The 14,813-nt window shown below is 43.2% G+C and overlaps 2 protein-coding genes across 3 annotated transcripts in view; one reads left to right on the top strand and one right to left on the bottom strand.

Annotated features, from left to right (window-relative positions):
- Positions 1-1,201: 1,201 nt before the first annotated feature.
- On the top strand, positions 1,202-5,717 carry LOC129190726 (uncharacterized). Its single transcript, XM_054793145.1, has 4 exons — positions 1,202-1,433; positions 2,538-2,651; positions 5,253-5,295; positions 5,367-5,717. Exons 1-4 carry the CDS (start codon positions 1,380-1,382, stop codon positions 5,501-5,503), a joined length of 348 nt encoding a protein of 115 aa, XP_054649120.1. The 5' UTR covers positions 1,202-1,379; the 3' UTR covers positions 5,504-5,717.
- Positions 5,718-8,264: 2,547 nt separating this feature from the next.
- The window catches only part of LOC129191417 (cell adhesion molecule DSCAML1), a 144,335-nt gene continuing 137,786 nt past the window's right edge, over positions 8,265-14,813 (bottom strand). For both annotated transcript variants that reach the window (XM_054794752.1, XM_054794751.1), the window contains exon 35: positions 8,265-14,742. In XM_054794752.1, coding sequence (XP_054650727.1) covers positions 14,165-14,742 — 578 coding nt within the window. In that variant the 3' untranslated portion in view covers positions 8,265-14,164. The remainder of the gene's footprint in view (positions 14,743-14,813) is intronic.

The raw sequence follows: 14,813 nt of genomic DNA, 5'->3' as shown, positions 1-14,813 counted from the left end.
AGGCAGTCATCCGGGAGAAACTTGGAGTAGAAGCGCTGCTCCTCCACATTGAGAGGAGCCAGATGAGGTGGCTCGGGCATCAGGGCACATCCAACCCGTAGGAGGCCTCGGGGAAGACACAGGACACGTTGGCGAGACTATGTCTCTCAACTGGCCTGGGAACTCCTCGGGATCCGCCGGGAGGAGCTGGACGAAGTGGCCGGGGAGAGGAATGGATGGATGGATGATGGATGATGGATGGATGGATGATGGATGGATGGATGGATGATGGATGAATGGATGATGGATGAATGGATGGATGGATGGATGGATGGATGGATGATGGATGAATGGACGAATGGATGGATGATGGATGGATAGATGGATGGATGGATGGATGGATAGATGGATGGATGGATGATGGATGAATGGACGAATGGATGGATAGATGGATGGATGGATGGATGGATGGATGGATGGATGGAAGGATGGATGGATGATGGATGAATGGACGAATGGATGGATGATGGATGGATGGATCGATGGATGGATGGATGGATGAATGGATGGATGGATGATGGATGAATGGATGAATGGACGAATGGATGGATGATGGATGGATGGATAGATAGATGGATGGATGGATGAATGGATGGATGGATGATGGATGAATGGATGAATGGATGGATGATGGATGCATGGATGGATGGATGGATGGATGGATGGATGAATGAATGGATGATGGATGGATGGATGGATGAATGAATGGATGATGGATGGATGGATGAATGAATGGATGATGGATGGATGGATGGATGGATGGATGGATGGATGGATGGATGGATGGATGGATGTGAAGTTCAGCTCATGAAAAATGGGAGCGAAAACAAAAGTGTGTTTATATTTTCGTTGAGTGTACTTCTTTAATTTGTGACTGAATTCGATTTTTGAGTACACGACTGACTTCAGTTCTACGGTCATTCTTGGACTAAAGTGGCAACACAAACAATCAAGTGGTGCGTGTTTGCATACCTGCAGAGGTGCGAGCACACCTGAGGGTTAAGTTGTTGTGCAGAGGAAAAGATTAGAGCCTCTCTATTTGTGTCCTGCAAAGCTCTTTATGGTCTTACCCGCACGGGTCACACACTGTGGGAATGAAGTGTGTGCTCGTGTGTGTTCGTGTGTGTTCGTGTGTGTTCGTGTGTGTTCGTGCGTGCATCTGCGAGCAAGTGAGCTGGCATCATCAAGTCAATTGTCCCTTCATGCCCCTCCTGATTGCTGAGATCCCTTCTTGTGTCTGGCCTCTCTCTGTACATCAAGGAGCAAGCTGAGGAGATCCACGCACACACGGAGGACATTAAGGACTGTACAATAGGGACGCTAAAGGACCAGTGGTCAAGATGTTGATCACCATGCTAACAGCCATGTACGTGATGGTCAGGGTCGTAGAATCGGTAAGACACATAAATAGTAGAAATGGATTGAATAGATTGGCTTGTATATTTGTTGCATAATAAAGATTGGAAGGGTGAGGAACACAGGTCACAACATTAGGCACACGTGCAAAGTCTGATAAGGTCAAAGATAAGAGCTTAATTAACTGAACCATACGATTATTATGCTGGTTTACAAAGAGATCGAGATAGGGATAGAGAGAGAGAGATACTTTATTTACCGCCAAGAAAAATTCACGTTTCCAGCAGCTCTGCAAAAGTATCCTTATAAACGTCATCACTTCAAAATAAAACAAACAAAGCAAAATAGGAGCGTTAAGAACAATAAGAACATAGAATAAGAATAAATCAAACAATGAATAAAACAAAAAGAAGTTCACTGCATTGGACTGACAGATGTTTCTAATATTTTGGTCACCAGACTGAACTATGCCAAAAATATTAGAAGACTCCAAGCACAATAAAAAGCATACTGCTGAATAAAAAGCTCTCCAAATGGAACACAATGCCTTGTAGTCATCGGATGTGTACCTAATGAATTGTTTCGAGTAGTACTATTAATATGAGAGCAGTGTTTCCCACAGGGATTCAATCTATTTGTGGCAGTGATGGGTCGCGGGGTGGATGGGGGAGCGGGGGGTGGTTGGGGGTCAATTGTCAAATTTGCATAATTGCATGACGCATTTGCAAAAAGTGAGAAAAAAAACATGAAAAGCAAAACAATTGAACGTTCTTCTGTCGCTTCTTTTTTTAGTTAAAAAAAAATTCCAAACAAGACGTGCTTGTAGATGGGGGAGGGGCCCACAGCAGTAAGAAAAATATAAAAATACGTGCTTTCATGTCAGAGTATTTCGAGGGGTGTGAATGGACATTCCAACAGGTAGAGCCAAATGGACGTGTGGCGGCCGCCGTACGTAAATGAAAGACCGTTTGCATCAAGGAAGCGACTGCACGGCAGACTGTCTGATCATGTTGGCACACGGCTTGACGTTCTTACTCAATCTGTCGCGTGGTGTTCCTCCACATGTTGATGATATGCTGAGGGATTTGGTGTTGTGCATGCACATGATGTTTCATTTCAACATATTTTCTTTGCACGTGCAGATAGGGGTGCGCTTGGCCGGCCAAAAGGAGCCACTGCCTTACATGGTGTCCCAGCCTTTGCCTTGGCAGGTGCACTCCGTGTCACACAGCCGCCGGAGCAGCAAAGCGGACGAGGTTAGAGACCACACGCCGAGCTCGTGACGGGGACGGCCATGGTGTATTGTCACATTTGGCTATTTAATGATGCCACCAGACTGAGCCCAGAAGAAATAATCATGCTGACAAATAATAGCACTGTTAGCCCTCCCTTCTTGTGTCCTGCGCTCAAAAACCCATCAAACTGCCTCATTGCAAATGTTCTACTTATTTTGAGTCGTTGTTCCAATGATACCAAAGACGACACATTAGGACCTCAGTGAAAGGAACAAAAACACATTAGTATGACAAAAAATGATTGAATAGAATAGACAGAATATTATCATTTGGTTTTTGTTCTGGTTGGTTTAAAACCCGGGCAGGACACCTCAGAGACTCAACAAAGTACTTACATGAGTCAGGGGTGTCCAAAGTGCAGGCTGGGGTACATTTGTGGGCCATGGCTCATTTTTTTTATTGAAAATTTAAAAAAAAAGAATTACACTACAATGTATTTGTAAAGCATCTGAAAAGAACCACACTGGACCAAAGTGTTGCAGGGAGTGATCAATAACAGATACCATCAATACAAAGGCACCGGACGTTCATCACAAACAAATCAAATCAAATCAAATGAAAAGTCAAACAATTCAACATAAACAACATCAAGGAATGGACCAAATAATAGCCGTAAAGAAAAACAGACCAAAAAAAGCTCAAGAGAAAAAGATGACATGTTAATACCAATGAATATATCATTTTTACAAAATAAAAATGCAGTAAATATATGAGCAAATATCAAAGTGGCCCCCAGCATCCTTGGCTTTTTCACCTCAGTGGAAAAGGTTGGATTTGAGTGCTCTGATGCGTACAAGTCATAGAAGTCGTGAGATTGCTCCTCCAGCTAGTTAATAAAGATAACCACTAACTAGCGTAGTGACACATAACTCCAAGTAGGGAAGGGCGCAGGTGCAGCGTGAGTGCACGTGCAGACGATTCTTCACCTTCCTGTGTGTCAAAACAGAACAAAGAGAAGGAGGACGCCCAGCAGCACAGTGATGATTCAGACTTTGAACTTGCCTTGGGTCTTACAAGGTGAGCTTGAGCCTGCGTGCCGAGGTCACGCTGTGCGGCGCCAGACCCGCCAGGCGAGCGGCCTAAGCAGCCTCCAGCCTGATGCCGCTCGCCGTGCTTGAGCTGCAAATCCCCATCAAGAGGATTTGTGTTGGAGGTCACGACTGTCGCTTGAGCAGATGCACACACGCATGCGCTCTTGAAAAGCCGCCTGCTTTTGGCGCACTAATTCCATCTGATTGCCGAGAAGAATGTGAACGATGCAAACTTCCTGGTCACATTGCAGCACCGATGATTATCATTGGCTGTTTGTATCTGATCCATCAGCTCACGCAACTCGTCTTTCTTCTTCTGTCGTGCGTCACTCACTGACCACTTGGCATCGGGCAATGGGTTCACTCCTTTACTTCTTAGTGGGTTGTACTTAATGCAGAGCAGTCATTCAGTCCCGAGTTGCTCACTCAAGCGTTCTAGTGACTGACACGGTCTGTCTGACTAGTACACCACATGATGGCGCTGTTGTTATTGAGCTCATAAGTCGACTCGTGACTGACGCAGCTCAAGTCAACGCCACGCTCGTACACGCTCGTACACGCCCGTACACACCCGTACACACCCGTAGGGAGGCGACCAGAGCCTGCTGGCCCATCAGGCAGTGTGGGCGGATGTCAAGGGCGCTGTGACCTCCAGGATGTGGAAACATAACCTTCCATATCGTTATATTAAAACTACTCTTCACTCTGTCATGGAAAAGCTCGCATTGATTCCAGTGGAATTCATATTATTATTATTATTATTATTATTATTATTATTATTATTATTATTATTATTATAAGTCTCATCCTAGTTTGGCATGGGTGGGACCTAGCAACTGTGTGTTCAGGGTACAGTGTTCCCTCGCTCCATCGCAGTTCACCTTTCAGGTACTCGCCGTTTTTTTTAAAACAGCGTATCAACACGTTACAGGTCGAGCCTAGCCCTTTAAGAACTGCATTGTGGGAAGTTGAGTGCTGTAGTTCTGTGCTTTAGCGCAGGCTACTGTATGTCACTACGCGATGCATCCCGGAAACACAGTTGGTTCTACGCATGCGCAAGGACTACGTCACTTCCTCCTTCTGTTATTATTTTTGAAATGTATGAAGATAAATGGTCAACAACCATACTTCATATATGTACTATAACGGGGGTGATTTTATTAGTGCCTATTTTTAAACTAGCATTCAAATTCAAAGGAAAAGTGAACTTTGAGAGTTGAAGCAAGCGAGACATGTGAGAAAATGTTAATGCCTGTCTGAGAAAAGTGTATGAAGTGTATGGCGAGGCCTTTTACTGCCTTAAAACATATACTACTTTGCGGATTTCACTTATTGCAAGCTATTTTGGGAACCAATCCCCAGCGATAAATGAGGGAACACTGTAAAAGTAAACTGTCCTTTCTGGTTTGATTGATGCGTTCATTGCAGCTTGTTTTTTGCAGCTTCCCGTGCTACTATCCTGATATGGAATCACAGAAAAGCATTTTAAGAACGTGACCTGTCTACTTTTATTTTGTCTTTTCTGTTGCAGTTCGATGGCTACAGAAGGAACAGCATGGGCGTGTACAGAAAGTGTAAGTAAAAGCCACCTGTGGTTGACGTGTAAACTAGTCCGAGGTCTAGCCCTGTCTCGTGTGTCCAACAGACTCCAACGCCAGTAACGGCACGTGCAGCACGGAGCCCACCTTACCCCCCTTGAGCCCCGTGGAGGTGAAAGCCGCCGCCACCATCCAGACCCACTTCAGGAAGTTCCAGCAGAAGAAGCAAAAGAACGGCAAGTAGACGCACGGACGAGGACTTGTTGGGATGCACGGAACCACGGATGGACCCTTTCATGCTCGCTACCATATTCAAGCTTAGCATCGTGATATGAAATCATATGATCTCATTCATTTATGATCTGTGGCTTTGGCAAAATTACCATTCAAAATGAATCATGTTTCACGAACAAATGACGTAACGGTTGTAATACAAGTAATAAATGTCTGGCAGTCTGCTTTGTGGGTGGATTTCTCTTGCAGTACGTCTCCCTCTAGCGGTATGCTCGGGGTATTACAGCAAGCTCATGCCCTGCGGTGCACATAAATAACACGACGGCAGTTTTTCTGTTTGGTTTGGGTGCATCATTTTATTCTCAGGCTGGGCGAGCCTCAGTTACACAAACGTCAACCATCTCAGCATCAGCAGACGCAGGAAACTGTAGAAACAAGCCCAATTTATCTGACTAAAGTGATAAGATCAGTGACAAGTCCTGCTTTAGTTGCCTTTTACTGCTTGACAGTATACCAATGCCTTTTGGTGCCCTTTGACACCTTTTGGGGCCTGGAAAATGCTGGAAAAAGTTGAAGAACATGTCCAAATAATGAGCAAAAATGATAATTTATGCCGTTGATGTGTAAAAGCCAACCCATGCCTTGGTAGGAGGGATGTCGCCACCTGTTGGCTGATGAAGGGAACTCCACCACAATTAAAAAAAACACAATTAGCAACATTCCAGGAAGTTTCATTTGGAAGCCTACATTAGGAATTAACTGGAATTTATAGGAATTTTGAGGGAGGTTACAAAAATAATAATAATAAAATAAATCTTTAAACCAGACCAGTGGTTCTACAGTGGCGTAGCCCTTCAGACATTTGTAACACCCCCCCCCCCCCCCCCCCCGCACACTTAAAACAACATAATCTATGTTTAACTTTCATTCACTTGAAATAAATATTAAACATGCTTCATTGGTTCATTCTTTCATAGCAAGTCAATCTGGTTGAAAAACGTGTTGATAAAGGTTTTCCACGAGCACTGATAAATAGATCACATGTCGATTTCTCTTGGAGACGAATAAAGTATCGAAGTATTGCTTTTATTTAGAGCTTTTATTTCAACCGGATGTTGAACGTGAGTTCACTTTCGTCCACTTGCAGTCGCGATGGCTTAAATCTGCATATTCATTTGAAAGGGAAAGTTGAACAAACACGATAAAGCAGCATCCAAGGTAGAAAAACACACGCAGCGATAAAGGGGAATCCTGACACTCACGTACGGAACCCCGACTTCAAGGTGAACGCACGACATCATCATCACATGACTGACTTATTCAAAGAACAACGTCATGCCGCGTCTCCTTCCTGCCTTCTTTTGTGTGCTATGAGACGTTCGGGTGCGCTCGTAATTGTAAGAGTTCACGCTAGTTGTTTTTCGTTTTTATTCACGTGCCCCCAATGACAATTGGCGCACCCCACTTTGGGAACCTAGGAACTGGACGATACCAACAATCATGACACCCACCGTAAAAGTCCAATGTGAGCCAAAAGCCTCCCTGACAAACATGAGATGATGATGATGATGATGCAATCCTGCACCTACACTAGGGGTGTCCAAACCTTTTCCAGCGCGGGCCACATGCTGAAAAATGACAGGATGCAACTTTGCCACTTTGCTGTTTTGGAAGGCGAAAGACAAAGAAAAAGCCCGTCAGCAGCAACTTCACTCTTTGCTCTTTTTTCACATTTTTGCTGTTGTTTTTTTTTTTTCCAAATATTTCAACTTTCTTGTTGAATCAGACTTTCTTTTGGGAACATTATGACTTTATTCCCATAATATTAGAATGTTTTCTCCCACATCATTTTCCAAAAATCGTAACTTTATTTTATTTAGTTTGTTTCTCCTAATATTGCGACTTTAAAAATGTCTTTAATATTTCAACTCTATGATAATAATTATTTTTTCATAGTATTACAAGTTTATTTTTGTAAAATGGCAACTTTTTTCTTCTATAAAATGTGACTTTTTCCTTATTTTGATGGTATTCTCGCAAAATGAAAGCTGTTTTTTTCAGTTCTGCTGGGTTTGTTAAAACTAATTTTCCAACTCCAACTTTATTCTTGTAATTCTGACTTTATTCCCAGAATATCTGGACTTTATTCTTGTAACATTTATGCTTGTAACAACTTTGTCTGCAACCTCATTTTTGAAAGGTTACAACTTTGTTGTTTTGTTTGTTTCTGATAATATTCCAATTTAAACAAAATAACATCTTTAATATTTCAACTTTATGCTGCAAAGATGATGTTTTTTTTGCGTTGTAATATTACATGATAAAATTATGACTTTTTCTTGATAACTTTCTTCCTCTTAATATTTTGACTTTCTTGTAAAATTACTGCCAATTTTCCATTTTTCAAGGGTTGCATTTTTTTTCCAGTTAAATGATATTTTTCAAATGAGCTGCGCTGCTGACCTACACAATCACGTTGTTCAGTGAATTCACAAGGAGGTTAAAAAAAGTCATAAAAAGTTGTGTCCATACACTTCTGCTTACAATATTCATTTTATATTTTCATGTATGAGTTTTCAGTCGACGTCATTTCCAGTCAATCGTCATAAATGATGATTGAAAGTGAATATTTCTAAAATTCCCAAGCGAAAGTATCCATGGAAAGAAACTTGATGAAATATAAACGTACAGCCATGTAGCTGCTAATCAATAGCATAAAAGCTCCTTGCTAACAACCTGCACCGTTTAAAAAAGGAACAATGTCATCACAGTTGATAAAAAGATAGCTTTATTGCACAAGGTGTCGAGTACTTTTTTTTTTTAATAAATTTTTTCCCTTTATTTTCATAGAAAAAAGAAAATGTCGAGTTCAACGCAAGCAGTTGCAAACCGGAGCAAATGTTTGCCCGTCAAATTTGGATGAAGGAACAAGCTTTTTCATTTTTAAAACGTTTTTTCATGAAGCCTCTCTTTTGCACCAACATCAGAACATGCAAACGCTTCTGTCCTCAACTGGTGACCACGTAGGAAAAAACAAAGCAGAAAAAAAGTCAACAAAGGAGACAATGCAAGCAAAATGTCCTGTAAAAGAAGAAAGTGAGTTTTATTTGTGGTCCACTCTGACATATTTCACTAAATCAAGATAAAGCCATTTGTGTAGAATTCTCTATTTTTGGACGTTTCTTTTCCCCATGAAGTCCTCTTGTGTTTCATGACAATAACTTGTGTTTACACTTTACATTGTGCCCTGCTTGCTAGTGAACATGTTGAAAATAGTACTCATTTATACAAAAACACTTTCTATGTACACAACTTTTCTATTATGCAACAGAAATTAAATGAAATGGGGGGGGCAGGGAGGGTGTCGGAGGGGGATTGGATAGGAAACATTTCAGGAATAAAAGTGTTCTGGACACATTTCAAACAAAGAAAAAAAGTTTGCTTTAGAGATGAAAAGCCAAGCGAGGCTCTTTTCCGAAATGGCTCGTCAAAGGCAGGGGTGTCCAAACATATTCTCAAACACATTTTTTTAAACATATTTTTTATTTTGTAAAAAAGGCTAAAAAAGGCCAACAAAAAAGCAAATTTGTGTTGTAAGTTACTGATATCAACATTTCAGCTTCGTATCTTTACTTTGTGCCTTTTTTCTTTTATTATTTTGCTTTTATTTAATTTCCATATTGTGCAAAAAGCAAACTCCACCCCCAGGCTGCAGTTGGGACACCCCAGCCCCAAGGAATAACACACCATGAAACTCAAGGGCTCCCCTACGGTTTGGAAATGTCATTACTTTCAAAAAAGACGGGCGCATTTTGTCACCGATGTGAAACTGAACCAAGCTAATCTTTTAGCTATCGGCACTGTCCCACGAAAAGACTGCAGTTACACATTTTGGGACGTTGAAAAACAGCATAAATCATGATAAAACTCCAGTGAAACCTCGGTTTTCGTACGCCCTCTCAGGTCTTGAACACTGCGCTCGTCCGCTTGCTCGTGTGTCATTTCGCAAAATCAAGCGGCCAAACATCCGAGGCGTGAGTGAGTCAGTCTCTGTGCATTCCTTTCTTGAGTGCGACTACTAAATAACCGCCATGGGGCCAAAGACAGTTGCAAGTGCCAGCACGTTGGTAAAGAAGGTGAAAAACACTCGCAGCAAAGTACACGAGTGGCGTAAGCGTGGTGGATCTGTACGGGTCAGTGCTACAGTACCAAACAGTATAAGTACAAAATGTATTTGTTGTCAATATTTTTGGGTGTCTGGAACGGATTAATTTCATTGACATGATTTTCTATGGTTCGCTTTTTGTCTTGACTTTTTAACAAAAGTGAAGTTTCACATTTTGCCTTTTGGAACGGATGAAAGGAATCCCTCGTTCATCGCACTTAATCGCTTCCAGATCGGTGATAAGTGAATTTCCATGAAATACAATAGCTTATTCGGAAATTGAATATTTTGGTAGTGACAGCATAGAAAACCTGTTAAATAAGTTTTATTAACATTATTAGAGCCCTCTAGACATGAAATAACACCCCCACAGTCACATTTACTCTCCAAGGCAACCCAATATAAGAGAATAACATAGACTCACATGTCAGCGTTGGGAGAGTCCCTTGTTGTTGTTTTTTATGTCTGGTTTCGGTACCGTACTTCCTGCAGCCTCATCAATGTAACATTACTGCCACCCGGTGACCAGTGTAGAGTACTGCATAGCATCACGTCTAAATGCATCTTCTGAATGCCTTCTATTTGTAGGAGTTCCTTTAGGCCAAAAATAGTGTTCCCTCATTTATCGCGGGGGATAGGTTCCCAAAATGGCCCGCAATAAGCCAACTTTCTTTGTTTCCAATGTTTTAAGGCTGTAAAAGCCCTCACTGAACACTTGATACACTTTTCTCAGACAGGCATGAACATTTTTCACATTTTAAACTCTCAAAGTTCAAACCTTCCTTTGAATTTTAATGATCAACCAACAGGTCGGACACAAGAAATTATGAAGTGACCCGCGTGTATTTCACTCCCGTGCCCGTGCCTCTTCGTCCTGGCGCCATCGGGCTGTACTGTAGCGTTTTTAAAACAAGTTGCTGCAGTACTCCTCCTCCTCAAACCGGATTCATTTATCGCGTAATGGCGCCGGACAAAACAGCGAGTCCGTGAAAGGTGAACCGCGATGGAACACTGATGGAACGCTTAAATATGCGTCTTTTTGTAGTCAACCACGAAACAATGATTTATTCATCAATATATTTATTTAGACAAATCAAGAAAGGATACAATGAAGTCGCAAAATTGTGGCGAGGGACGACCGTACTAACGAAAATGGAGGTTTCACATTTCGGTTTTGGTCAGATGAATCTTTGAAAAAGATGACTAGCGGTTTGACAGCGATGAACAAACATACCAGACCACCCCCCCTCATCTAAAGGAATACCATTTAGCTTCTGTAATGGCTAACAGACGTAATATAGTATGCGAAGACTCTTTAAGCAAAATGATTTTTACATCTTTAATCATTATTTTTGGTATCCATGAATTTTTGTAGACATTTACTTGCATCATTCATAAACCAAAAGATGACAAAATATCCAATAAAAACAATAAATTTGGTCCATATGGTGAATATCAATAACATTTTCAGCTTGAAACAAGTTTGTAAAATGTTGAAGTTTTATTAAACGTGTGAAGCAAGACGTTCAGCATGAATGGATGCAATACCAGGCAGCCACCGGCAGAGGGCGCAAAAGCCCGACTAGTTGGCGGCAGCAGGCTGGACCATAACACCCGCTTGCTGCGTGTTTTTTGAAACCTAATGTTACAGCAAAGGCCAAAATGATGAGCTGTCTAGTGTGGAATCATAAAGACAAACCTCTCGTCGGGTGATGGTATTGACTTGAAGGTACAATACGACACGTCACAACTTACTTGTTTTCACTCTCTTTCTTGTTCAACACCAAGCTTCTGTTCTACTTAGCGACACAATCTCTCACGACAACCACACTGTGCTTTTTCACAAGGGACTTCCTGAAAATGACACCGCCGACCTCTTCGTTTTTGCCTTTCCTCGCCATGACCCGTTAAACTTCCTCCTCCCTTCCTTCCTTCCTTCCTCCTCTCTCTCTCTGAGCGATTGTCTTGTGTGATCTTTTCTAATATATTTTCAGTTAGAACGGCTTTAATAGTTCTCAGTAGTCATATATCGCAATATATTTAAATAGAAATATATATGTACATATAGTTTTTTTAAATCTTAAAAACAAACATATCTTTTTCTATTGCGAGAGCCCTGATGTTTGTGAAGTTTAATCATTGAAAAACATTTGGAGCAACTCTGTTTTGTTTTTTTTAAACTGTTTTGGACTGATTCTTTGTTATGGGACTAAGCTTTGGGAGTAAATGGTGAAAATCATACGGTACCATGCCGCACTCTAAACTCCTACCTTAAAGGCACAGTTGGGATTTTTTGACATGAAGTTGCATGACACCCCCATCACCATCAACAGCGACTTACGACCCCCCCACTTTGCTCAGTGAGTGTAGTTCTGGTCCAATTTCCGTGACGAGGAACGTAGCTGCGCTTGGTTGCTGGGTCATTTAAGTCAAGCGTTTCTTCTCACAATATGCGTTCAACATTTGCAGCACAAAAACGCCTCCTTGAAAAAAATCAGTTGGCCGCGCCGCTCCGTTGATGTGAGCGTCTTCATGACATACACAAGAATGGACAGGCGACGGTGTGCAGGGACACGGCGGGGGGGGGCAAATATAACACCGAGCCATTTGTGAGGTCTGATTTCTTGGAGGAGGCGTTTTTATGCTGAAAGGTATTACTCTTTTGAACGCATATTGTTTTGAAAAGCCAAACTCTTTACTTCAATGAACCCATCCGACCAGAACCTGACTCACGGGACCAATTGGGGGGGTAAGTAACTATTGATGTACTACACCGCTGATGGGCATGTCACACAACTTCATGTGTGAAAGTCCCAGCTATCTCTTTAAATGTCACTTTTTGTTGACTGACTGTGCAGTTGGAGTTGGCGTTGTTTTGCATCTCCACGTGTTTGCAACCTTTGCTCAAGGTCGGTCACAGTGATGCCGCATGGAGGGGATGGAGGCGTAGAAAGGGATCCAGTGAATCAAACGACTTCAGCACAGAATTATGATTGCGTCTCACTTGTTGACTGAAAACTTCCCTTTCTTTCTTTTCAATTAACTTTCCAATGCAACAAAAATTCAAAAAGCAGCAATTATGTGCAAAATGGAGGTGCGGGTGAAGTTGTTTTGACACCTGACTTTACACATACACGTGCACACCCACACTCTCACAGGCTTGAGTGCACATGAGATGATATTTTCATCGCTGGAATCCTCAGTGTGTTGCATGTCCAAGATTTCCCCGCGTGCCGTGAAGCATTCCGTGAAACTCACTCATCAAACTGTTTTCTACCTTCAAGGGTACTTCGACATGGTCACGGGGGACGGAAGATCGAACCAGCAACCTTCAGCTTGGGAGACCACCGCCCTGTCGTGCCGTTTAGAAAATGGCAACATTTAAACACAGGAAGGGACGAGCTACAGTGGAACCTCGGTTTTCCTACGCCCACTTTTCATAGGATTGTTTTGTTTTGTGGAAAACGATTGCTGAAGATATGGGTTGGTGAGTCAGTCTCTGTGAGGAATGGATAGCGGTTCTTTTAGAGCTGGGACACTAGAGACAGATTTCTGCTGTGGTATTCTTGAACCTTGTGTGGCTTATTAGTTCATAGAACGCACACAGAACGATGAACAACTCATATCGGTCTTCTTCCTTCCCCTTAATACGCTCAGTCCGCCGATGGCTGCTGAGGCATTCTGAAGGTTTGAGGAATCTGTGCTGTTTTTATTGAATATGGCTGCAAAAAATGCCACCAACACGATTGGATTCAAGAAAGAAGTCGTAGCAAAGTACGAAGGTGGCGTCTTTGTAATGTCGAGGGTCCTTGGTTAACACAAGCTGCAGGGGCAACGGCTTCATTGGATTTACGTTTATTTATTTCTTAGAAGGAATACTGAGTCACTTTTCACAAGTTCCGGTCTTCGTTGGACCTTTTGGAAGGGAAGAAGGACAAAAACCGAGGTTCCGCTGTATCAGTAGTTGCTGAGACACGGAGAAGGGGTAGAATTACATAAAGTCTGCTTCTTCTTATCCTTTCCAGACATGTTGACTTGTGCCAGTGTAAACATGATGTCGCTCAATGTAACTTGTTACGTGTTTGAAACAAACATCACCTTTGCCATGACCATCCCGCCATAGCTCTTTCCCACCTGACAAACATCAACACCCCCGTGTAAAATTGGTGGAAAGGATTTTGTGCATAAGTTGGCCCAACCAGAAGATGAACATGTGAAGAGGATCAATAAACGTGGTGCCATAAGAGGTGGGGAAACGCAGTAGGAACAGAAATGTGATCAGACAGAAAGAAAGGCCACCCCCTGTGCTGTGGAGCCCCAAACTCCTTCTTACTGCAGTGTTGATGGGAGCCCGAGCAGCCCCCTGCAGCCTGGCACAGTGCAGGCACCGACGGGTGAGCTGGGCATTGGCGTCTTCATCACCCCACTTGTCAATAGAGGCTCCAGACAAGCGCTGGCTGATCTTTTTAATAGAAGTTCCAGAGGCAGGCCACCATGACGTCAAGGCTACACCAGTGTGTAGGACTTGGAGTAGGCTCCCGCCCCTCCATCCCTCTGCTTCTGTAGTCTGCCTAAGCCTGACGAGCTGCTCTCTAGGAGGGAGTCCCTGGATCCTCCCATCTTAGAGGATGAGGAGGCGCCACCAGGGGTGCCTCCTGTGGCCCCTGCTGCCCCGCCCCCGCTAGAGGATGATGATGCTCCAGCTGCGGCGGCAGCAGCAGTGGCAGCGGCAGCAGCGGCGGCACTCTGGGCCCCCGTGGCTGAGGAGCCCGGCATGGTGAGAGTCCTCTGTGGGAGCGTGGAGCTGCTGGAGCTGGTGGACATGCCTCCTGCGCTCCCCCCTGAGGCTCCTCCAGTAGAAGCTCCAGATGAGGTGAGGTTGGACAGGCCAGAGTGTCCCATGGTGAGGGCCTGCTGCTTGGAGTCCATAGTCATGTGACGGCCCTGGGTATGGTAGGCCCGCTGGGCGAGGCCGCGAATGGAGGCTTCACGGGGTGGGACCACTGGGCACGGGTCATGATGCTCTGACTGCTTTCGGAAGAATGGATCGGACTTCATGTAGAGAGGGATGTTGCAGTAGTCACCTGGAAGGGACGGATCAAGAAGCACAATAAGAAACACAGTAAATAGGAGTTTGTGTAGGTTTACTCTGGTT

The sequence above is a fragment of the Dunckerocampus dactyliophorus genome, chromosome 12, assembly GCF_027744805.1.
Source record: "Dunckerocampus dactyliophorus isolate RoL2022-P2 chromosome 12, RoL_Ddac_1.1, whole genome shotgun sequence".
Classification (NCBI taxonomy): domain Eukaryota; kingdom Metazoa; phylum Chordata; class Actinopteri; order Syngnathiformes; family Syngnathidae; genus Dunckerocampus; species Dunckerocampus dactyliophorus.
The sequence above is the reverse complement of the archived record's forward strand: the minus strand, read 5'-3'. Positions and strand labels throughout refer to the sequence as shown.

What these genes read in the sequence shown, in the direction of transcription:
- LOC129190726 (XM_054793145.1), top strand. Translation starts at nt 1,380, where the DNA reads ATGTTGATCACCATGCTAACAGCCATGTACGTGATGGTCAGGGTCGTA. An exon ending in GGAGCAGCAAAGCGGACGAG is followed by an intron (nt 2,652 to 5,252) that starts GTTAGAGACCAC and finishes TTTCTGTTGCAG; the next exon opens with TTCGATGGCTACAGAAGGAA. An exon ending in CATGGGCGTGTACAGAAAGT is followed by an intron (nt 5,296 to 5,366) that starts GTAAGTAAAAGC and finishes TGTGTCCAACAG; the next exon opens with ACTCCAACGCCAGTAACGGC.